This window comes from Hyperoodon ampullatus (assembly GCF_949752795.1).
Source record: "Hyperoodon ampullatus genome assembly, chromosome: 12".
In the NCBI taxonomy this organism is placed as follows: Eukaryota; Metazoa; Chordata; class Mammalia; order Artiodactyla; family Ziphiidae; genus Hyperoodon; species Hyperoodon ampullatus.
Genome location: NC_136925.1, coordinates 4,034,837 through 4,060,089, shown reverse-complemented (window position 1 = coordinate 4,060,089; position 25,253 = coordinate 4,034,837). Strand labels below are relative to the sequence as shown.

At 44.2% G+C, this 25,253-nt stretch overlaps 1 protein-coding gene across 1 annotated transcript in view; it reads left to right on the top strand.

Moving 5' to 3' along the window:
- The first annotated feature begins 1,194 nt into the window (after positions 1–1,194).
- SH3BGRL2 (SH3 domain binding glutamate rich protein like 2) overlaps positions 1,195–25,253 on the top strand; it is a 38,880-nt gene continuing 14,821 nt past the window's right edge. The window contains exon 1 of the mRNA XM_079716414.1: positions 1,195–1,379. Within this exon, the coding sequence (XP_079572540.1) occupies positions 1,335–1,379 (45 nt within the window). The 5' untranslated portion in view covers positions 1,195–1,334. The remainder of the gene's footprint in view (positions 1,380–25,253) is intronic.

The following is a 25,253-nucleotide window of genomic DNA, read 5'->3' as shown; positions in this document are numbered from 1 at the left end:
CTTCTGATAAATAGGGACGGTTATACACTTGAAATATTCAAAATCGCTCTAAACAACAAATGCTCCAAAACGATTATTGTTTGTGCAAGAATTTTACCAAAGAGCCAGAGACCTCATCATCTAATTTCTTTCTTCCTAGAACTATTAATTAACATTGCTCCCAGAACTCTGCTAAAACTCCCCTGCTGAAAGGAAGAAAGTAAGTACAGTACTGCAGGGAAAACGGGTTCATTTTCACGGAGCTGCGAGAGGCTTGCGCTTTCGTGAAACAGAAAACACTTGCTGAAGAACTACTCCTAAACTCTTAGCAACTACATAGAAGCTTTTTATTTTAACAGCATCCTCCTGGGAGACTGCGCTGGAATGTGCAGCAGGTCTGAAAAAGGCACAGATTTGGCTCAACTGTAAATATCAGGTGCACAGAGGCGAAGCCATTGTGTAGGGGAGGGGGTGGGGCGGGCGGGGTCCTGATTCCCGATGCTGATAGTAGGATTCTAATTTCGCTTGGTATTTATTTTTTCTGCTACAATTACAGTTTTGCTAGAAAAATAAAATATCGGCTGTGCTCTCACCTGGGTTTCTAATTTTCAGCGTCTACCGAAAAAGAAAACCTCTCATTTACCCCGCAAAGAACCACCTTTCCGCAACTCCAGAACCGCTGGGAAAAGCGAGGAGCGCGCGTCCCCACCGCCCTTACCGTCCCCACTTCCCCGAGCGCCCGGCCCGCCCCATCCCGCCGGCCGCGGGTCGCTGGGGCTTGCTGGGCGGGCAGGAGACCCGGAGACGATGGGTCTCCGCGGCACCACTAAGTCTGTGGACGTTTCTGGGAGGGGATGCTCCACACCAGTAAACCACAACACTGAAACCCCAGCTCGGACTCTGAACCAAGCTCTTCTTGCCTAGTTTTCTTTTTCCCCCTTCGTCTCGCCAGGATCCTCGCCACCCCCGTCATAGCTTCTTCCCGGCCTCGGGTGGCCTTCCAGCCACCTGCGCGCGTCCGGCATCGACGCGCAGCAAGCAGGCGGTTGGTAGGAGCTCGGTCCACCGCCATCCCAGGGAGCTGCGGGGACTACAATTCCCATCACGCCCCGCAGCCGGCTCCTTCCCCTCCCCTCTGCCCCTCCTCTCTACCTTGGCCGGCGGTCGGGAAGCTCTCAGCTTTTATCTGCAGACCGGGCGGGAGGGATCCGGATCCCTGCGGTCTTCCCAGACCGGAGCGCTGTGCCCGGCTGTGGCGGTGGCGGTGGCGGCGGCTCTCAGCCGAGTTCTGCCTTTGCGTCCGCGCCATCCCGGAGCCTCCGGGGGCCGACGGTCAGTCCCGGCGCGACGAGAGGATGGTCATCCGCGTGTTCATCGCCTCCTCCTCGGGCTTCGTGGCGGTGAGCACGTAGGGGACCGGCCGCGGGCCGGGTCTGCGTGGTAGGGGCAGCGGGGCGCCGATCCTGCGGGAGGCGCGTGGCGCTCGCCCCGGTGCGTCTCGGCGCGCTGCGCGTCCCGCGGCGGGAGCCGGCGCCCGGCAGGTGATCATCATCCTCGGACAATGAATAGGGCGGGGAGCCAAGGTTGGTGGGGGACCCCGGACTCACCCACGTGCCCACCCTGCACGGCCTGAGAGGGAGACAGGAAAATGGAGTCGGCGGGAAGCCCCCAGCTCCAGTTGAGTGGCTCGGGGATTTGGGGATGGGTGGTCCGAGAGCTTTGGGGGTCCCGCTTCCCTTGGTGTCAGTTCTTGCCGATTTGGGACACTCAGCCCGGTTCTGTGTTGTACGGGAGCTTGTCAGGCTGCTTGGTTTGCTAACCTAGCTCCTGAATGGAACAAGTTTAAGTGGAACTTGCTCTCCACCCTCTGTGCCCCTCCACCAAGCACGTTTCTTCAGTTTTATACCTGCGCAGAGAGAACAGTAAACCAGGTTTTTCCTGTCGTGCCAGGGGTTTTTGTTTTGTCTTTTTTTTTTTTTTTTTGGCCTCTGGTACTATAAATATTTTTACATCTATATGTAAAATGTGGTGCGTTTGGTTTCTTTCCTCCAGTAATGCTGTGCTCAGTTTCATCTTGGGGATATATAAATTGTGGTCTCTTTAATTATTTTAAGCTGTTTTGTTTGGTCGATATTCTTGAATTTTCTTTTAGGAAGAAGTTACATAGCTAGATGTCAGACTTTAGGGAAAAATTCAGTAATATACTTGATAGCCCACTGAATGAGACAGGTGGCAATATGTTCTACACGATTAGATTATTAAGATTTGGTTACTTTAGCTAAGAGTAAAACTCTAGATTTAAGAGGCTCTTTGGTGAGATACAGAATCAAATACATCAAAAAGTGCAATGCTGATAGCCTAAAATTTGGTCTGGTCAGTTGGCTGCAGGCCCAGCAACTCAACCATATTTCCCCAAAATTTGTTTCTGAAGCAGGTGAGATGGAGGATGGAAGAAAATGTTGTTTGCAGCACAACACTGAGGTTTCTTATTTAAAAAGGAATTAGCTTACAATAGAAAAAAAGGCCCCCTTTTGCATTAGTTACAATAGATGGGAAATTCCAACTTATCTTTGTATGCAGGCATGCCCTGGTCTCCCACATTCCTGATAGTTTTGGTGTTTCTTGTTATTTGGGGCTGCTTAGTCATACCTGCCTTTTATAGATGTCTGCACTGAAGCTGCACTTCATGTGTTTGGAAACCCATACTGTTTCATGGATAGATTTTTTTTCCAATTCACTTCTTCATAAGAGTGCTACAAGGCTTTTGGTTTCACCATCAACTTGCGTGCTCCGATAATTGTTGCAATAGCATTTTATTGATTGAAAAAGAGATGCTTTATGTATTAAGAAGCCTACGCTGTCTATGTTGGACAAGTCAAACTTATGGTAATGACTTGGCTTATCCTGTAAGAAGGTCATATATCAAGAGAGTTCTGGAACCCCCACATCTCTGTTTCCTCAATTCCATTAACAAATATTTATTGCCTGCCTGCTATGTGCCTTTTTAACTTTTAAATTTAATGTTGGGTGTTTTTCATATGAAGCTAGACCTAAGAGACCCCAGTTTTGAGGAAGGCTCTGACGAGTGGTGTGAGTTTGGTTGAAGTACCTCATCTGTGCTGGAGTTTCTTGTCCATAGAATGAAGGGTTGTGATGAATAACTCAGCATTGCACTCTAGCTTTAAAGTGCTTTGAATTAATTAGTTGGGTAAATGTGGATAAACCCTCATAATGACTTCTTTCACATTGACAATATACATGTTAGTATCAAAGTGAATTTATTCTTTTCCTCTGGTGTTCTACTGGGATGGCTCAGGTCCCTTCACTAACACACCCGGTAGTCTGTGTTCCAACAAGATACGGTTTCAGCTGGAAGACATACTCTGTTATCACATACCATATGTACAGCCCATAAATGCTAATTATGTATTTTAAAGTACCTGATCTTTTCGGGTCTCAGACAATCCTCAGTCATTGAGTCTCTCCAATTGTAAATTTAGCTCCTATATCAGTACAGAGTTTTTCTGTAATTATGTAACATCAGTACTTTGGGTGAGGGTAAGTTTATGCTTCTGTGCAAGAATGGTGATTTCTAAGAGATAATGAAGTTGTTTAGGTCAGCTGTTGAGCAGAAGAGGCTCACTAGGGCTTATGGCATTATGCTGTATTGAGCTGTGAGGGCACAGCTGTGTTTTTCCTCCAGCGGTGTTGCATTGACCACTGGTTCTGTCTCATTCGGTGACCAACCATGACCAGCAAGTGCACGGGAGAATGAATAATGTGATTCCCAAGTCAGTTTGGTTTTAGCTGGAGTGGATTAAACCACAAGGAAGGAATGTGACTAGAAGTAGACGTGGCCAAGTAAATCCCAGGAATTTCCAAAAAACATGCTCTGCCCAGTCAACAATAGATTTAAACAGTCTGTCTGGGGAAAACTCTCATATCTTGTTCTGATTTGCCTGAACTCTCCAGCTTCCGCACCTAACAGTGGTAGTTAGAATAATTAACACAAGGGGTGATGGCCCTTTTCTCTTCCCCAGCTCCAAGTAAAATCTGCTTTTATAGGAAATAAAAGCAATGCCACATTATTATGCTATGGCTACTTGAAAATCAGATTTCTTATGCGACTGATCACGCTGCTGTCATTCATATCATAGAGAAGGGCACTTTATTTCAGTCCTAAGAAAATAGTGTAGTCAAAGCAGTGCCATTTTAAAATCTAATTTATTCTGGTTGTATACCCAGAAGGGGAGGTCTTGGTAACTTTATCCAGGAAATACATTAATATGACTTTTTAATGTAAAAACATTGTAATCAGTCGATTATTTCATTGGTTCATTGTTTTACTCACTCAACAAGCATTTTCTAAGGGTCTCCTGCTTGCCTACCTCTGTCCTTGGTCTTGTGGGAATTGGAGGAGAGCAGAGGGTGTGGTTTCTGTCCTCAAGGAATTCAGGTGGGGATCAGGTGGGGAGATAAGATAGGAAAGGTGAAACCACCAGTAATAAAGTACAACCCAAGGACACATGCCTCTGTCAGGAACATTCTTTACCAGAGACAGAAATAATATAGGCGCTGGAGGGATGCATTGCAGGATGTCAGATAAGGAGGAAATGTGCCAGAAATCATAAAATATGCATGTGGGAGCCTCAGGCAGATGGCAGAGAGAGGGATTGAGTTGGATTTGGAGCCCGGGAGAGAGTGCCTGAGCCCATCTTGTTCAGGCTGGAAGGGGAGGACCCTTCGGTGGGAGGGGACAGGCAGCAGGGGTCCCTGTGGACCTTTTGAGTACGGAGTGGACTCTGAGTCCTTGAAAGCAGCCCGTGATAACAAACTCCAGAGTACTCACCATCTCGGAGATGTCTTCAGGATCTGCAGCTGGCATGCTGTCTGGAGCCTTTTGTCCCCAGGGAACAAGGTGCTGTCTGACAGGGAGAGACCCCTGGTATGTGATTTCAGAAGAATCTTTACCCTCCTGCTTGCCTTGACTAAAATTTCTCAAAAAGGAAGTAAAGTTTGTCACTCTTTCTGAAAAGTTCTTGGGCTCAGTTGTGAGAGCTGGAAGAACACCAAAAGAGATTTTCTAGTGAAGTCCAACCACCTCATTTCACAGAAGGAAATTTGGGCCTGGAGATTCAATGACTTCCCCTGAGGTCATTAGTGGCAGTCAGTGCTGAGCTGAGGGTTAAATGGAGGCCAGGTCTCCTGAGTCCGGAATGTATTCCTTTGTACATTCATTCAGCCCTACATTCATGCATGCCTTGATTGACTCATGCTCTTAGCAATCATTGAAAACCTACTAAGTACCAGGCTCTCTGTTAGGTGCTGTTAGGTGTATGAGGGTCAGAACAGAACAGGCACACACTCTGCCTTCATGGCATAAATCAGTGCGGACACTCCACAGCCCAGAGACTTGGGTTGCAAACCATTTCATCAAGGAGAACGAAGGGCTGATGCTGGCTTGGGGGATGTTTCCATGGGACAAGGGGACATGAGTTAGACAGAAGTAGTATATCCCTGGCTGTTGGAGGGGACCGTCACTGGGAGGGAAAGGTACAAAGAAAGCAGAGTTGGAAGCAGAGTTGGAAGACATGGACCTTTGTCCACGGCTGCAGCTGTGTTTTCAGGTGGGTGTGGGAATGGAGGGGAAACATGTAGAAACTATGCGCAGAGTTCTCACACTCGTTTTTAGCTGTAGAAAGGCGTGCCCATGCCTTGCCTTGTGTGACTTATGACTGTTTTAAACATGCAATGATCAGATCCATGATAATGATCAAAATGCATTGTGAAGCTTCATTTGTGTAAGGGAGCTTCTGAAAGGAGCTCCAAGGTGGTTAAAGTCAGGATGTGACCATATAAAACAGAGTGAGCATTAATTCGTCAGTGATTCTAATGCCAAAGAAAGCTAGTGAGGGTAAGCCTGGGCTTGCTAGGATCTTCAACTCAATCCTGAGTCACATGGCAAGGTTTATTCCCATTTTACAGATGGAGAGACTGAAGTTCACTGACCTGATTGAGATGATACACAGTAGATGGTGAGACCCTGAGTCAAAGTCTGGCAGGCAGGTGGCTCCAAAGCTTCTAGAGCAAAATTTCTCCACCCTGGGCCCTTGGCGGAATGAAAGTACCAGGGGTGCTCCACATCCTGCAGTGTACTGGACAGTCCCCTGTAAGAGCTGCCCGATGCAAAATGCCAGTGGTACCCCTGACAAGAAACAGTGCCGAAGGGCATTGGCAGGGGAGGGGAGAGAGTGAGTTTAGGGAAGTGGCAGGAGCATTATAAGAAATAATTAGGAGAGACAGGAGTAAGTCGGGAGTGCAAGGACAAAGTTGTAAGGGAATGTCAGGCTGGGAAGGCTTGTGTATCGGTTTCCTAGGGCTGCCATTAACACAGAACCGAGAACTGTGGGGCTTAAACAACAGAAATTAGTCTCACAGTTCTGAAAGCTAGAAGGCGAGATCAGGGTGTTGGCAGGCTTTCTTCCTTCTGACGGCTGTGAGGGAGACTCTGTTCTGTGCCTCTCTCCTAACTTCTGACGGTTTGCTGGTAATCTTTGGCACTCCCCCTTGGCGTGTAGATTATGACCCTGGTATCTGTCTTCATGTCCACATGGCATTCGCCTTGTGTGTGTGTGTCTCCTCTGTGTCTACATTCCACCCCCCCGTTTTTTTTTTTTTGCAGTACGCGGGCCTCTCTCTGTTGTGGCTTCTCCCGTTGCGGAGCACAGGCTCCGGATGCGCAGGCTCAGCGGCCATGGCTCACGGGCCCAGCCGCTCCGCGGCGTGTGGGATCTTCCCGGACCGGGGCACGAACCCGTGTGCCCTGCATCAGCAGGTGGACCCTCAACCACTGCGCCACCAGGGAAGCCCTACATTTCCCCTTTTTATATTGAACTTCCACCTACCCTGTTGGCCTCATCTTAACCTGATCATTTGCAAGGATCCTATTTCCAAATAAGGTCACATTCACAGGTACCGGGGGTTAGGACATCAGCATCTTTTAGGGGGACACAGTTCATTTCCCATAACAGCATGCAAGTTGACAGTTGAAATAGAAGGACTGATTGATGGCATTTCCCCCCTTTAATTGGAAAGACTATGGGCGAATTTCCTGAATCTTAAAGTCAGCAGCTGGATATGGAATTATAGTCAATATATACTAAGGTCCATTGCTAGAAAGGGAGATTTATCGATATCCCAAGTGAAGACCTGACCTCACTTTTTCTAGTTCATCTTAATATTTCCCAAATTTGATATTTTTTCCATTCTCTGATACTTTAAACTTGTAAATATAATCAAGGGCATGGACTCCTTTACGAAATTAGGGACTTTTTAAAATCCATGTGCATTAGGACATTTTAAATAAATATTTCATTCGATTTGAGGGAACTAAATTTTGACATCTGTTTATAAAAGTATGAGGTGGTTTCCACATCGCAGGAGTGTAAGCCTAATTGAGCCTTGTTTATTTCTGTATTTTTCAATGTTTTGATCAAAAGCAGAAAACAGCTATTGTGAAAAAACCCAACAATTCTACAGGAAGCAGTGTGAGATACTAACTCTAAAGAATATTTCTTCTTCAGATTTTTCATGTTTAATTTATAAAAAGTTCTGAAATGAATTGGTTTTTTTTTCAGTAAAGTTAGAAATGGGTGACAAAATAGAAAAATTCTAGATTCTTAGTGAATGTTTCACTTTTAACATAAAAGTTAGTATGACTTAGCGATCATTATATATGAAAGTTTGAAACACTGCATTTTGAAATGCAGATTTGAAAAAAACGGGATCAAGAAATTATTAGTTTAGCTGCCCAGGGTTAATCTTTTTAAAATTTGCCCTCCAAACTCTAAACTCAGAAGGAGACCCTTTTAGGTTTCATCAGTTTTTCAGTAGGGACGGCTTTCAGGGGTGTTAGTTTAGCTGCAGAGTTCGTTAGAAACTTAAGTTCTCATTTAAATCACATTCCTGTATTCATTATTTTTCTGTGATCAATTTTATATTACTCTGTTTATCCATTTTGCAGAAAAGGAGCTTAGCTTTCCAGATGAGAAATGTAGTGAAAGGTTATTTTTTCTCAGGAATGGCCTATGCTTTTTTTTTTTTTTTTTTTTTTTTAAACCGGTACGCAGGCGTCTCCCTTTGCGGAGCACAGGCTCCGGACGCGCAGGCTCAGCGGCTATGGCTCACGGGCCCAGCCGCTCCGCGGCACGTGGGATCTTCCCGGACCGGGGCACGAACCCGTGTCCCCTGCATCGGCAGGCGGACTCTCAACCACTGCGCCACCAGGGAAGCCCGGAAATGGCCAATGCTTTTTAACATGTGAGGGAAATTACTCCTGATCATGTACAATTCTCTTTTGGGGCCCTCTTTCTCGTTGTAGCTTAACAAGTCGCTGAAACCTTCTGTTTGGTGTTTTTTAGACCAATAGGGATCAGTACTTACCGTTGCCAGAGTTTTGATTGGCAGTTGGTGTGGCTGGGAGAGTGGGACGGGGGAGTCAGAGGTTGGAAATGGACACCAGCTGCAACTGAGCATCTAGTTTAAGGCAGTGGTTTCCCTCTGCCCTCTGAAAAGGCTTATCTGAGTTTATCTGCCAGCACAGGCTAGTCCCCCAGGAACTGGGCTGTGGTAATTTAAGGTTAGAGTTTTTATTTCTTTTATGTTTGATTGTTTTGTTCCCAAATGCTAAAAAAGAAATCGACTGAGGAAAGGTACCTAATGGAATGTTTCCCTTCTGGACTCACGACAACTCTGCTGTAGGACTGAAAGCTGAGCTAGATGCTGGCAGAGGGGTCCCCGACCTACAATCCCAGGGACTTTTAGGCTGGTATGGCCCCTGGGAGACTCTGGAACGGTTTGATTGGTCTCCTAGATCTGATGCCTTGGTTTACCATTGACAGCTTATGTACTCCTGAGGGGACCTGACCCTTTTGGGCTGGCTTCGTAACTGGCAAAACCCCAAAGGGGGTTTCCTGGAACTGACCCCTGAGAGTGGAGTGGCGTGCATCAGGGTGTGTCTGCCTTGTTGTGGCACCTTTGCGTGCTCCCTGCCAGTATGACCTCAGAGCTCCCAAAGCCGGAAAGGGAACACTGGCTGTGACTGCGGGCAGAGAGTTCTACTACTTCAGGATGCATTTTCCATTTCCTACTGGTGATGGATAGCCCAGATCTGGAAATGGCTTTTTGTCACCTTGGCTCTAGTGGCTTGGGAGTGGAGGGCTAAGAGTAAGAGGTGACTTGCTTGACAGGTCAGTTCAGTGGTATTTGGTAAATGCAAATATATGTAGTTAAAGTCAGCAGCTATTGCTACACACCAATCCAATATTAAAACCAAAACAACGAACAAGGACCTACTGTACAGTACAGGGAACTATACTCAATATCTTGTAATAACCTATAAGGGAAAAGAATCTGCAAAAGAATAGATATAGATATATGTATATCTGAATCACTTTGCTGTACACCTGAAGCTAACACAACACTGTAAATCAATTATACTTCAATATTAAAAAAGGTAAATAAAAAAATACACCACCTGTATGCAACTTAAGTTGGGAAAAGAGTTTGTGACTATAATATCTGACTTAAATCAGTTTATGACCACCATCCGATTTCAAATAAGTTCAAGTGAAAACAAAACAAAATAAAACAAAGCAAGACAAAAAAACCTAAAGCAACGCAGCCAACATAGCTTTTGCGTTAGTTTTCCTTCTGTGGGTTGCACAAGGAGTGGGAGTATGGTCTCCATTCATGACATTCCCATGTGGATTGAAGCTTCCAGGTTCTCTGCTTTAGTTATCATGTTCATCAGGATAGTCCCTTTGACTGGAAATTGGCCATTTCCATAAGCCTGGATCTCCAGTTGACAGGAGGTTTGGGTTACGCTGTCATTTTATGATAAACTACATACTAGCCAAAGTAGGTCTTTGGATTGAATACCTACTGGTTTATTTAATTCTGGAGTCAGTTTACATTCAACCCGTGCACCTACTTATGCCTCATCTTTGGATTATGTACCATTGGAGAGATGTCACCCAGTGCAGCACATTGGCTACATTGGTGTAGCCTCATGGTTAAGGCGGGGCTCGGTCCAAATCCTAGTCTGCCATTGGTGAGCGACATGACCTTAGGCAAGGAGCCTCAGCCCCTTTATTTGTAAAAGTGGGACAGCAGTGGTACCTTCTGTGTAGGATTGCTGTGAGCATTGAAGGCCTGAAGTATTCCACATACAGTGCCAGGTACATAGAAAGTATTCGGTGCATTTTATCTATTAGTTCTATTATATCATTATTAACAGCAGCAGCAGTAGTAATAGCAGTAATAAAAGCATGAAAAAAATTATAACCCTGAATTGTGCAAGATCTTTAATCATCAAAATATTACATACAGTACATAATGCTTACTAAGCCAAGGATGCATGCTGATATAATTTTTGGAGAATTTTTAGTAAATTTAAGTGTAAAGAGTTTTCAACTGAAATTTGAATAAGAACATTACAATTTGAGGTCGTTCCCCAACAAACCACCTAATTAGAGTTCTTCTGTAATTTTTGAACACTTTGTAGGGACACAGCATGCTGTGCACAAGTCACTAAACCATATTTATTCACAGCCTACAAAGTGCTTACTATGATGCAAATGGGCACTATTCCTTTCCTGTACACAGTACATGATTTTAGAGTCCTCATCTGATTTAAGGTTTCCTAAACTTGGCAAGTAGATTTCATCCCAAATGGCAGCTCTGTCTGATGAATGGTGGCTGCCTGCAGAGCTGGGAGAGGGGTTTTGGAGCCTTGTCTGGGATCAGCTGGAAAACACCCAATGTGGTTTTTTTGTTTGTTTGTTTGTTGTTGTTTTTGACTGCATTGGGTCTTCATTGCTGCGTGCGGGCTTTCTCTAGTTGCGGCGAGCGGGGGCTACTCTTCATTGCGGTGCGCGGGCTTCTCATTGCGGTGGCTTCTCTTGTTGCAGAGCACGAGCTCTAGGCGCGCAGGCTTCAGTAGTTGTGGTGTGTGGGCTTAGCTGCTCCGTGGCCTGTGGGATCTTCCCGGACCAGGGCTTGAACCCATGTCCCCTGCACTGGCAGGTGGATTCTTAACCACTGCGCCACCAGGGAAGCCCCCACACAGTGTGATTGATTGTTGATGTCTGCTGTGGCCCCGGAGGAGGGAAGACCAGGGCTTATCCCCATACTTGCCAGCCCTGTCTTAGACTCTGTGTAGTTGGACTCTGTCTTTCAAATTCATGTAACTGAATGTAGAATATTTTCAGTCTGTAAGAGGGAAGAGAGATGTGAGACAGTGGGTTGAATTGGTGGATTATATCCTCTGCAAACATCTCACCTCGAATATGGGGTGAGGAGGTGGCAGCAGAGAAAGGGCAGGATTTCTGTGGTTAATGAAAATGAGTGATACTTCCCGGAAAAGACAGTGATTATCCTGACTGTGAAACTGAACACCGAACCTTGTTTGTTGTTGTGAAACGTAGGCAGGGTTCTTTCAAATCTGGCAGATGGGCAGGGGTGGTGGTAAAAGAGATAGGGGCTTTGTGGAAAAAGGTGGTAGAGACGGGAGAGGGAGAAAAGCACTGGCATAGGTAGATTCGAGGATCAGCCTGCCCACTGTGCCGAGCCTTGGACATTGAAACGTCAGGTGAACAATGAGTGTTTACCTGTGCCCAGCAATGTGGGAGGATTTTTTCTGCAGGTAATTAAACCTTACAATCATCCTACAGACTGCAGTCTATTATACCCATTTTACAGATGAGAATATTGAAGCACAGAGTTGTTAAGTAACATGCCCAGGATCATTCAGCTCAATGAAACCAGATTCAAGCCCCTGTCTTCTGACTTTGTGTGTGGTACTTGTTTCGTGACCTCACATTACCCACCAGAAGGGCCCCTGATCGGAGATCAGTGAGGACCTGGTCATGCAGACCCAGAAAGCTGGCTGGGATAACAGTGTGTGAACTCATGCTAAAGAAGGGGGAAGGGCCAGAACTCCACTCAGCAGGTAATTTTTAGGCACAGTGTCCTCAGAGCTTGTGAAAACAATAGCTTTGCTTCTTCAGAGACTCTGATAAAAGCTATAAGGAGTATGGGTTGAGATGGAAAGCTAATATTTCATAATAATAATAACAACTGCTGTTCACAGCATGTGCAGGAAGTACTTAGGGCTTTGCGTTTGTTATTTGTATTCCTTACAGTAACTTGGCGTGGTAGCCATTGGAAGTGGAGAGAATAGATTTTTCTGAGCAGAGAGACCTGGGTTCAAATTATGCCTCTGGTTCCCTAACTGGCAGGGTAGCTTAGCAAGCCTTTTTATTCCTCTGGATCTCAGCGTCCCCATTTGTAAAGTTGTTGGAGCTTCAAGAAATGGCAGCCATCAATAATATTATGAGTTTAAGTCAGCAGTAATTCTCTGGTCTTTGGTAAATTTTCAACTTTAAGTGAACTATTAAGATGTAATTAAGGGAAAAGAATTGTTCTTATAATCAGACAATAGGTCCTGCATTCGATGGAACATGTCCCTAGGAAGACCTGAAACTGTGAAACTGACATTGCTTATTGGGATTAGTGTGAGCTAAGAGGTCACGGTCTGGTTGCAGAGGCTGGAACCCCATTGTTTTTGATTTGACAGTGTTTAAAATTTTTTTTTGAGCAAAGATTTTAAATCCTGGGAGATGTCTTTCTCACCCCTACACATCATCTGGATTTCCCATTCTTCTTGAGACATCTGGAGACCTTTTGATCTCCATCCTGGCATGGATCCACTGAAGCTGACTAGTGGTGGCCCCTTCATGGGGGCATATACCCCGGGGGTCCCCACAGCCCCCCACCACTCCCACCATCTTCCCCACTCTGAGCCATTTGTTCCTGAGCTCGTGCTATTCTTTTTCTTATGTTAGAAAGTATTTCTTGGCATCCGTGTCTATCCAAAGTGGGTTAGATTGAGAGGATTATCTATGTTTCATGAAGAATGGGAGCCAGTGAGAGTTTTTTGGGGGAAGAAAAGACATAATAGTCCCAAATGGTTATTAGGTGTTTGTTGGCTGCATTCCTTTCTGTTAACTGCCGGACTCCTGTGGGCATTTGAATAGTCGACTCTCTGTGGAAGCTAATTATTCTGGGAGGTAAAAAGTGTCTATTTCCTGTCTCTGCTGTGCCAGCCTCCCAGTCAGTCTGTAATCTCAGAACTGTGGCTTGAGGTCATCATGCTCTGGAGCTTCTTTGGAAAGGTTGGAAATGAAGCTGATCATACCCTAAGCCCGGGTTCATCCGCAGCACCGCTGTCAGCATCTTGGGCTGCATAGTTCTCTGTCGTGGGAGGTTGCCCTGTGCGTTGCAGACAGAGAGCAGCGTGCCTAGTCTCTACCCACCCCGTCCCCCAGTTGCGGCAACCAGAAATGTCTCTAGACATTCTCCTGTGTCCCCTGAGGGGTAAACTCCCTGACTGAGGACCCCTGCTCCTGTCACCAGTAGCGGAGAGGAAATGCTCACAATGTGATATGACTTAGATCGCTAAAGCTGGAAGGAACAGAAGAGATCATTTAGTTCATCTTTCTCTTCTGCTGAGGTGTGAGCTAGTAAAGGACTAGCTGGCTCGCGTCTACACTACTTGTCCTGATCCTCCTGGAGCAGTGTGCTGGGCGTCGGGAGACTTGAAATCTGGTTCTGGAGATGCCGTTTAATCAGCTTTGTGTCTTTGGACAAGAAACTGCATTTCTGGGCCTCAGGCTTCTCATCACGTGACTGTTGTTTTCTAGTTGAGATAATTCACATACCATAACCCTTTAAATAGTTGTTTTAGTGGTTTTTCATGTAGTCACTGTGTTGTGCAACCATCACCACTAGTTCCTTTCATCAACCCCAGAAAGAAACCCGTGTCCATTAGCAGCCGCACTCCCTGGCAGCCACTAATCTACTTTCTGTCTCTGGATTTGCCTCTTCTGGGCATTTCATATAAATGGAATCATACAATACGTGACCTTTTGTGTCTGGCTTCTTTCACTTAGCACATGTTCTCCAAGTTCAGGCCTGTTGTAGAATGTCTCGGCGCTTTGTTTCTTGGTATGGCTGAATAATATTCTATGTATGAATATACCACATTTTGTTTATTCATTCATCGGTCGAGGGATATTTGGGTTGTTTCCATTTTTTGGCTACTAGGAACAATGCTGCTGTGAACATTTGTGTTGGAGTTTTTGTGTGAATGTGTTTTTAGTTCCCTTGGGTATATTCCTAGGCGAGGAATTGGTGGTTCATGTGGTGATAACTGTGTTAGCTTTGTGAGAACTGCCAGACTGTTTTCCAAAGCGGCTACTCTGTTTTACATTCCCACTAGTTATGTATGAGGGCTCCAGTTTCCTCACATCCTCACCAGCACTTGTTATTGTCTGTCTTTTTGATTCTGGCCATTTTACTGGGTATGTGGTAGAATCTCGCTATGGTTTTGATTTGCATTTCCCCAGTGCCTAGTACTGTTGCTGTTGTTTCTTAAGAACTGGTTTAGATCTTTTTTTATTTTTAAGAGCTAGCTTCAACTTTTTAATTTTTTTCTTTTATTCCACACTTAGACCAGTATGACAGAATTGAGTCTTTAGGGGATGTGTGTGTGTGTGTGTGTATAATTAATTGAGTTAATCAATTCCCATATGTTCATAAGTACCTTCTATTGCCCAGTGTTCAGCCATGTTTAGGACAGAATATATGGCATTATCCTTTTCCCCCAAGTAGCTAATCATCTGATTGAGAGAAGAGCACAGAAAATAGAGCCATAGGGAATATAGTGCTAGAATGAATGATCTGTCCTGTAGGTATGTCTCCAGGGCAGATATATTTATCTGGGTAAGGGCAAAGGAAGTCATATTCTGAGCGACACAGAAAGATAGCATCTCTTAAATGGGGAAGGTGGCTGTTTTTAAGATTCTAGAAAGTGTCACTTAAATAAAAGGCTCCAGTGGAAAATTGAGAGACTTTTTTTCCAAAATATTTTGTTTGAGCTTGGCTTGTGAACTAGAACAGATGTCATCTTTCCTGTTCTCTCTTTTATTTTTTTAATAAATTTATTTATTTATTTATTTTTGGCTGCATTGGGTCTTCGTTGCTGCGCACGGGCTTTCTCTAGTTGCAGCGATCAGGGGCTACTCTTCGTTGTGGTGCGCGGGCTTCTCACTGCGGTGGCTTCTCGTTGCAGAGTGTGGGCTTTAGGCGCGCGGACTTCAGTAGCTGTGGCACATGGGCTCAGTAGTTGCGGCCCGCAGGCTCTAGAGCACAGGCTCAATAGTTGTGTTGCACGGGCTTAGTTGCTCCATGGCATGTGGGATCTTCCCGGACCAGGGCTCAAACCCGTGTCCCCTGCATCGGCAGGTGGATGCGCCACCAGGGAAGCCTCCCTGTTCTCTTTTTGTCAAAGAAATGAATTTGATTTGTGTACCCATGCTGCCTTTTGTTGTAGACTGGATGATTCCTTTTCCACTGGCGTGCATTTCCTGTCGAGTGAGAGCGTGACACATGCATGCTCTATAGTGAGTTCCATAGTGATATTTTAATAGTGAGCTTGGTTTTAAGAGATAATTAACCGAGATGAGATGATTAATAATTCACCTTTTTAAATTCCTTTTCCATTAAAGGAGGGAAAACAGCATCATCCTTCTAACAAGATTAAGTCTGCATGTTAGGTTCAGAGAGTGTAGGAAAACCTCACTGGCTGCTGAGAGCTTCTACCTTCAGGGCCTCACCTTTTGGCCTTGCATCTTGGGCCCTCTGATCTGAATCTGACCTACCTTCACAGCATTTTCTTTCACTATTCTTTAGACCACTGTATACACATGCCAGGCTTTTTTTAAACCCCTGCCTTCTGTCGTTTTCTCATGCTGCTTTCTTGGCCTTGACTGTGCCAACCTTGCATTGAAACTGGTCAGAGTCCCCTCCCTTCTTTGAAGCCCATGCCAATAACATTTCCCAATGAAGGCATCCGTCCTTTGCCTTCCAAACTGGGAGGGTGCTGTTTCCACAGCCCTCCAGGGTGTGGAACTGCTCTCCTGGCACCCAACGCATTTCACCCTTGGTTACAATTATTTTGTACCCAGGTGGTTTGCATGCCAAGTTCTAAGCTCGTTGCGGTCAGGTCCTATTCATCTTCTTATCACACACTGCCCCATGTTTTCTGTTAGAGAGCTTGGCATGTTGTATTTATTGAACACGTGGAGAAGAAGTATTGTTTCTGTAGCTTCCACATCAAAAACAAAAGCTAATAAAAGTTGGTGACCATGCCAGGGCGGGACTGGAGTGGAGTATGTAGTAGACGAAAGTCTGATTGGAAAACAGAAAGGCTGCGAGGGCCATGATTTATTTCTCTGCTTTGTAAATAAGTGGCATGAATCTACGTTATTAGGGATTATTTTATTACAGTATTACGTCTCTTATCCAGATATCATAATTCTAGAACCTTCATTTGGGAGGAAGCAGGCAGACCTCTGAGAGGCAGTCAGCTGTTCTACCTTCAGTGGAGCAGGGGTCAGGGAGCTGACCTCAGGGCCTCACCCAGAAGACTGGGCATGCAGTAGGCCCCTGCGGCCTTGGGCCCCGCTGAGGGAGCGCCGGGGGAAGCTCTGAGAAGGGACAGCCACCTTCTGAAAGCAGAAATGGAGAATTCCAGAAGCGCAGCTTTGGGCTCTGCTTGACATAAAATAAAACAGCGGGCTCTGGTAAGTGGGCTCTGAGAATGTCAGTGCACCACATCAAAGGACAAAAATGGGCCAGAGGGATGATGTCTTGTCCAGAACAGATCAGATCAGCTTTGGCACATTTTGGTTTGATGCACCCTGCTGAACAATGCAGGAACACATGTGGTGCATTTCAGAAAGATTTCTAAAATAAAGGTAGCTTAAAACAAGATAATAATAAATTTGTGCTCAAAGGGCCAAGTTTCAGTTACACGGAAAACCTCACTTTCCGACTCCAGGAGAAAGTAACTCACTTGCTCTGAACTCTGTGCCCGTGTGGCCCGCCACTTTTCTTTCTCTCTACCTTTCAGTATTACAGCTGTAGACTCTTTTTCCTCATCATCTTAGGAGCCTTTTATTTTATATTCTTTCTATATTTCTCATGCTGTGCTTCTCTTCCTTGCTTCCACATCAGCTGCAGCGTTTATAGCCAATCCCGGGCACCTTCCCCACGGAGCACCTGCCTTTGGGCTGCCCTGGCCCCGCATCACACTGGAGCCCTTGATTTGTCACTTATGTTCCCCTAGTTACTACGGCAGCGTTTACAGCCTCGCGAGGTCTCCACAAGGTCTTGTAAAACCTGTTGAGTGAACCATGCCTCCTTGACCTTTTAGAGACTTCGGTTTTTCTTTGTGCTGCATCTCTTTGCTCTCTCTCTAATTCCTTTTTTTTTTTCAGTTTTAATATTTTTTTCATTGCAGTATAGTTGCTTTACAAGGTTGTGTTAATTTCTCATTCTTTGTTAACTTTTCCACTGACTCTTTGGTGTCAAGACGGAATGCAGAAATGACATGGCTGAAGATAATGAGGAATCTGAGGCGGAGACACCAGAATTTGGAGGAGCTCTTCAAGACAGACTATCTTATCTGGGCTGCAGGAATCAGGGTCGTCTGTGGGAAGGGTGAGAGCTTGCAGAGATTCGAGCTAGCTTTGAAAGCGCCTAGTGGCGGTTGTGTGGCATCTAAACAGAATGGAGTGTCCAGCTGAATGGGAATTTTCAGCAGACAAGGCGCACTGACCGGCCTGGCTCAGTAGCTCGAGGAGGGAAGAGAAAGCTGACGGGACCGGTCCGTGGGATGCGGGTGAAAAGGCCCAGACTTTGTCTGAGGCATCAGTGTGCACCCACTGTGGAAATACTAATTCATTATATGATCCCCCTAAAAATGTAATTGTGAGAACAATCAGCTGTCCCCATATTATTTGTCAAATGTAAATAGATATAGTTTCTAGATCACCTCTTAGGATCTCTTTTTGCACATCTGAGAATGGACTGGCGTAGAATTGGGAAGAACATATTCCAAACACACTGTTGCAGGGTAGCATCTCCGGCCATTGATAAAAGCATGGCTTTTGGCTGCAGTCCTGTCGTTCTTGGTGGAAAATACCATCCTCAGCAGGATTTCCTCATTACTGCAGAGGGTTTGGACTATTACAGCAAGTTTTGCTGGAGCAGGTTTTTCTACAAACTATCCTCTAATTAACAGGAAGCATGTGTGTGAACAGTAGTATGTAATTTTCATAGATAGTCTTGCAAAAGAGTGGCATTTTAAGTTCACATTTTATACTTGGCTGACTTTTTCCTTTAAGGAAGTAAACATGTAATCTTGACAGGGAATGTAAAAACAGAAACATCAAACCACCCACATCTTTCATTCCAGGTTTTTGCTATGCTAATGTTTTTTATGGCTTCGCACTGCTAAGTAATACAAGTTGTTTTGTTTTCATTTTTTCAAAATGCAGAGTAAAAGCAATTTATTGCATGAGTTGATAGAGAAATTAGTTAAAGCCGTTCATATTGCATCAAGCAGGTGGGAAAGGAGACAAATCAACTAACAGGTATGTGACGAGCAGCTCTTTGGAGCTACCCTGCTGAGTCCTGGGGGAACACAGATGTGATACACACATGGTCTTCCTCCGCCAGAGGAATTTACAGTTAAGTTGGGGAAAGAGGCACAGGTACACGCAACTGTTATCAACAGCGCCAGGCTGTATATCATTAAATGGTGGTGACCGTGGGTATAATGGGAGTTTGATGAAAAGAGGATCTGGGAGGGCTGTGGTTGGTATAAGTCAGGGTTTCTCAGCACCAGCACTGTTGACATTCTGGGGGGCTGTCCTTTACATCACGGGGTGTTTAGCAGCATCCCTGGCCTCTGCCCACTAGATGCCCGTTGTACCTGCCAACTGTGACAACCAAAAATGTCTGCAGACATTGACAGCTGTTTCCTGGGGGGGAACAAAATTGCCCCAACTGAGAACCACTGGGTAGGCATAGTTGATCGCAGTGTGGGCTTTGGGGCTGAACCTTGAAGAATAAATAGAACTTGGACAGGAGGTGTGGACCATATGGAGATGATTTAGTTAACAGAAACCATTATCTAAAGACCCAATTTCTTTTTTTCTTTATTTACTTGTTTATTTATTTATTTATTTGTATATTGGAGTACAGTTAATTTATAATATTGTGTATGTGTCAAGTGTACAGCAAAATGATTCAGTTATACATATATATATATATTCTTTTTCAGATTCTTTTCCATTATAAGTTATTACAAGGTATTGAGTATAGTTCCCTGTGCTATACAGCAGGTGTTTGTTAAGGATCCAGTGGATATTTTTGAGGTGGGAGTGACATTTAGGAGGGTATTTGTCATTTGGCCTGTCTCTGGATTTAGGCTTCAGTCATCTGATTATTCCCACTTAGAAACCTTTTCTAGTTGCTTGCCCTTGGACCATGATTTTGAACTGGTCATTGTCCATTTGAGACGTTCATTTGTACGTTTTACACCATGTGTTCACGTTATGTGTGTCCTTCTCTCTTGGGATTTTTAAACAGTTTAATGTCTTTGGCACAGGGTAACTTTTGTGATTATTTGGCCATGCTTAAAGCTGTTCCCTAAAGAAAGAAAGGAGAATGCGTTTTGGTTCATTTGCATCTTCTGTGAATGGAAAAAGATCTGTGCCTTTGGCACTGTTTTTATAGTGGTGTTGGTAGGTCTGTGTCTCTCTACTCATAATTTGGATTCCTGTTTGGACCCCTGGATGGCACTGGTGTCAGGTTATGGAGGCTGATTGCTTAGCCTGTGGTCATGGTCCTTTGCTCATGTCTTCTCTAGAAGCTTTGAAGAACTTTAGTTTGCTGAAATTCCACCTCCCACTTGAACTTTTTAAAAAAAATTTATTGAAGTGTAGTTGGCTTACAATATTGTGGTAATTCTGCTGTGCAGAGAAGTGATTCAGTTATACATATATGTATTCTTTTCCATTATGGTTTATCACAGGATATTGAATATAGTTCCCTGTGCTATTCAGTACGACCTTGTTGTTTATCCATTCTGTGTATAATGGTTTGCATCTGCTAACTCCAAACTCCCAATCCATCCTTCCCCCACCCCACCCCCTTCTGCCACTTACTTTTTGTTTTAATTAATTAATTAATTAATTTTATTTTTATTTATTTTTGGCTGCATCGGGTCTTCGTTGACTGCGCGGGCTTCTCATTGTGGTGGCTTCTCTTGTGGAGCACGGGCTCTAGGCGCACGGGCTTCAGTAGTTGTGGCACGTGGGCTCAGTAGTTGTGGCTCGTGGGCTCAATAATTGTGGCTCACGGGCTCTAGAGAGCAGGCTCAGTAGTTGTGGCACGCGGGCTTAGTTGCTCCACCTGCCACTTGCTTTTTAATTACCCCTTTTTTCTTTCTTTGAACATATTGCACATACTTATTGTATGTTCCATATCTGATCATTTTAATATCTGAAGTGTTTGTGAGTTTTTTTCTTCCCTTCTGTTTTTGCATCTCTGACTCATGGTGCATTGTATGTTTCTGGAATGCTTAGTTTTTAAATATTAACTGCTTCCTTGCTAATATCTTGAAACTAGTTGCTTGAAATAATGCATGGAACTTAAGGCTTTTTATTTTCGTTTGGGATGATATTCTGGGACTAGAATTCTTGGTTTCCCAATTCCTAGACATAAATCGCTTGGCAGAGTGGGGAAGCAGATGTGGGGCTGCTTGTTAGGAGATGTGGATTCCAGTCCTAACTGCTGGGTAAGTTCCTTAACTAACCTCTCGGTGTCTTAGTTCTATCATTTTGCCAAAAGAGTAGGTTGACAGGTCATTGAAGAGTTGTAGAATAGATGGCTCATTTCAGGATCACGGTCTAGGCACTGGCAATTTCATGTCCATTGTTTCTGCAAGTTTATCATTTTCCAAGGCAGGGTATAGGGTACTTTAAAGTCAAAGAGGTATAGCATAAGTTCCCTGCCCTCCAGAATTGAAATTACTTGACTTGACAGGAGCCAGTAGCTCTTAGACACACAATGAATATGGGTCATGTTCTCTGGAAGTTCAGAAGAAGTAAGTGGAGAATATTCTGGACAGGGGTGGTACTGTGTGAGAGGTGGGCTCAAAGCTGGGCGTTGAAGGAGGTAGGACTTCACTGTTGAGAAGTCAAGAGGGCATTCAGGCATGGGAAGCAAGGGTTAGTCACTGTGGTGAGGAACTAGGTGTAGGGAGAGGAGAGGTGCGGGGTTACATGGAGAAGTTGGGACCTCAAAGGCCAGTCCCACACCCCTTAGCCATAACTGCAGCATCCCCATCCTCCTCACCCTAGCCCTCGACAACCACTAACCTACTTTCTGTCTATAGATTAGTCTATTCTCTGGACATTTTATATAAATGGGATTATACAATGTATGGTCCTTTATGACTAGTTCTTTTCACTTTAGCAAAATGTTTTCAAGGTTCGTCCTTACCGTGCCCTGTATCAGTACCTCGTTCGTTTTTACGGCCACATAATATTCCATTGGATGGATATGAAATGCAAATTCTTGAACGCCGTCCAAGTCTTACCAAATCAGAAACTTTGGAGTCAACCTCCTTTCCGCAGTCTGTGTTTTGACAAGCCCTCCAGGTGACCCAGGTGCACTTATGGGTGGAGAGCCACGGCTGCAGGGTGGGTGGGAGAGGGACCTGAGCTGCAGAGGTGGGCCTCGTGGGCCTGGGCACGGATTTCTGCCTTCATTTCAAGGATAGTGGGAAGTTTCTGGAAGGTTTTTAAGAGATCTGAAACTGTTATGTTTATGCTTATTAAAAAATTCATTTTAAAAAGGATATATTGTACAACACAGGGAATATAGCCAATATTTTGTAATAACTGTAAATGGAAAGTAACCTTTTAAAATTGTATAAACATTAAAAAAATTTTTTTAATAAATAAAACTAAAAAAAAAATTCATTTTAGCTTCTCTGTGAAAAGTGGCTTTGGGGGAAAGCTGGCCAGAAGAAAATACAGGAGGATACAGGTTGACCAGAGATGATAGCTTGGCATGGGCTAGTGGGAGTGAAACTGAAGAAGCATGGATGGGTTCAAGAAAAAATTTGAAAGCAGAAACTTGATGATTAATGACTCGATGATTAATTGTATCATCAGGGAGAGTCAAAGATCGAATCCCAGTTTCTGGGTTGGGCAGGTGAGTGGGTGGTGGTACCATCACTAGATCTTCTGAATTTTCTGGTTTTCCAATATGTGGGTAAATGTTAATCACCTGTTCCTCCCCCTGGAAACTACTCTTTCAAGCAACCCTCGGGGACAACCTATCAGATGACATTTGAGTACATACTACATGGAAAATACTCTCGGGAGACACGCCATACACATCTAGAACCATAATGCTAATATTAATGTGTCTAACTATATAAAAATAAAAAATGTCTGAGAAGGTGAAAAATAAAGATGTAACCAAGGTGTTTGGGCTCAGGTGTGTGTCTTTCCAGGCACACAGGTGAATTTCCATAGTTTAGAGAAAAGAGATGGAGTGTTTGATGAGAGGAGAGAAGAGATCTGAGGTTCGTGGCCAATTCTGAAAGGACCGCCGGCATGAGGTGAGGTGCTTGGCTGTAGGGGTGTGATCCAGGGTTCTGAAGGTGAGATGGAGACAGGACACCACTGGTGAGAGGCCTGAGAATCTAGGAGCAGCAGACTGTAGAGCTGTCTTAAATTTTTTATTTTTTTAAATCGAGAGCCAATGAAGAATTGTAAAGATCTGAAAAAGGTAGTGGTATGTGCTTGAGAAGAACATTCTCGCCTGCCTTGAGAGGGGAGTGGGTAGGACAGTAAGATCCCTGGAGGCGTGGCTGGCAGCAGCATAAGAGTTGTAAAAAAGGGGTGAAATCAGCAAGATAAGGGGAGTGGTAGAATTTTCAGGGCTTGGCAGCTGAAGGAAAGAGAGAAGAACAAAGAAGAGGAGATGACTTCATGGTTTCTAGGAAACTGGAAGACCCTATGCCTGCTGTAGCTCGTGATGCAGGACTTGTAGAGAGAGGAAGGCTGTGAAAGACACTGACTGTAGTTTTTGGGTTTTTTTTTACATCTTTATTGGAGTATAATTGCTTTCCAATGGTGTGTTAGTTTCTGCTTTATAACAAAGTGAATCAGTTATACATATACATCTGTTCCCACATCCCTTCCCTCTTGCGTCTACCTCCCTCCCATCCTCCCTATCCCACCCCTCTAGGTGATCACAAAGCACTGAGCTGATCTCCCTGTGCTATGCGGCTGCTTCCCACTATCTATCTACCTTACATTTGGTAGTGTATATATGTCCATGCCTCTCTCTCGCTTTGTCACAGCTTACCCTTCCCCCTTCCCATATCCTCAAGTCCATTCTCTAGTAGGTCTGTGTCTTTATTCCTGTTTTACCCCTCGGTTCTTCATGACATTTTTTTTCTTAAATTCCATATATATGTGTTAGCATACAGTATTTGTCTTTCTCTTTCTGACTTCACTCTGTATGACAGACTCTAGGTCTATCCACCTCATTACAAATACCTCAATTTCGTTTCTTTTTATGGCTGAGTAATATTCCATTGTATATATGTGCCACATCTTCTTTATCCATTCATCTGATGATGGACACTTAGGTTGTTTCCATCTCCTGGCTATTGTAAATAGAGCTGCAATGAACATTTTGGTACATGACTCTTTTTGAATTATGGTTTTCTCAGGGTATATGCCCAGTAGTGGGATTTCTGGGTCATATGGTAGTTCTATTTGTAGTTTTTTAAGGAGCCTCCATACTGTTCTCCATAGTGGCTGTACCAATTCACACTCCCGCCAGCAGTGCAAGAGTATTCCCTTTTCTCCACACCCTCTCCAGCATTTATTGTTTCTAGATTTTTTGATGATGGCCATTCTGACTGGTGTGAGATGATATCTCATTGTAGTTTTGATTTGCATTTCTCTAATGATTAATGATGTTGAGCATTCTTTCATGTGTTTGTTGACACTAACTGTAGTTTTTTAACATGAACGAGTGATCACTTGGGATTAAATATTTAATTGTAGTTTTGAAGAATAAAGTTATTAAATTTGAGGTAGCAGATTTTATTGACTCCTTTATCTTTTTCATTTTAATTCAATTCTTATACTGTCTTACTAGGCTGTCTTTTAAAGTTATACCAAGAATTAGAAGCAAATATTGTTTCAGTAACCTATGATCTGGAGTGTGAAGGGACTTGCCTACGTTATTCTGAAAATACCAGTTCACAATCAGAAAATAACAGGTAGGACTTCCCTGGTGGTGCAGTGGTTGAGAATCCGCCTGCCAATGCAGGGGACACGGGTTCGAGCCCTGGTCTGGGAAGATCCCACATGCTGCGCAGCAGCTAAGCCCATGCGCCACAACTACTGACCCTGCGCTCTAGAGCCCGCGAGCCACGACTACTAAGCCTGTGTGCCGCAACTACTGAGCCCGCGTGCCTGGAGCCCGTACTCCACAACAAGAGAAACCACCGCAGTGAGAAGCCCGCGCACCTCAACAAAGAGGAGCCCCCACTCGCCGCAACTAGAGAAAACCCGCGTGCAGCAATGAAGACCCAACGCAGCCAAAAATAAATAAAATAAAATAAATTTAAAAAAGAAAAGAAAATAACAGGTAACATTTTTGTTAGTGGCAGATTAGATTCGAGTTCACTGGAAGAATCATTCTGCCAGCAGCAGGACAGCTGGAGCCTCTCTTTGATCAGTTCTAAAACATTTCTTTAAACCCAAGAACCATAGACCATGAACTCTGCTGACACCTGGCTAAGTTTCGGTTAGGGAACTGAATGAAGTGATTGGATTTAATTACATCTTCTTGATCTTAATCTGTGATTCCACAACTGTGACTCCAAATAAACAGGTGCTTAAATTCATGTTGGTTATCAGCTTAAAAAATTGATGTTGGTTATCAGTTTAAAAATACACCGGACGGACTTTTAGTCCTAGAGGACAGCCATGGGGACATTTGTTAATTCCTCTTTACTTGTCTGACATTTGTGGTTCTCCCTGTTCCACTTTCTAGTTTTTTGTGTTTTTTTTTAATTGAAGTATAGTTGATTTACAGTGTTGTGTTAATTTCTGCTGTACAGCAAAGTGATTCAGTTATACACATATATATACATTCTTTTTCATATTCTTTTCCATTATGGCTCTTCACGGGTTACTGAATAGAGTTCCCTGTGCTACAGTAAGACCTTGTTGTTTATCCATTCCATATATAATAGTTTGCAT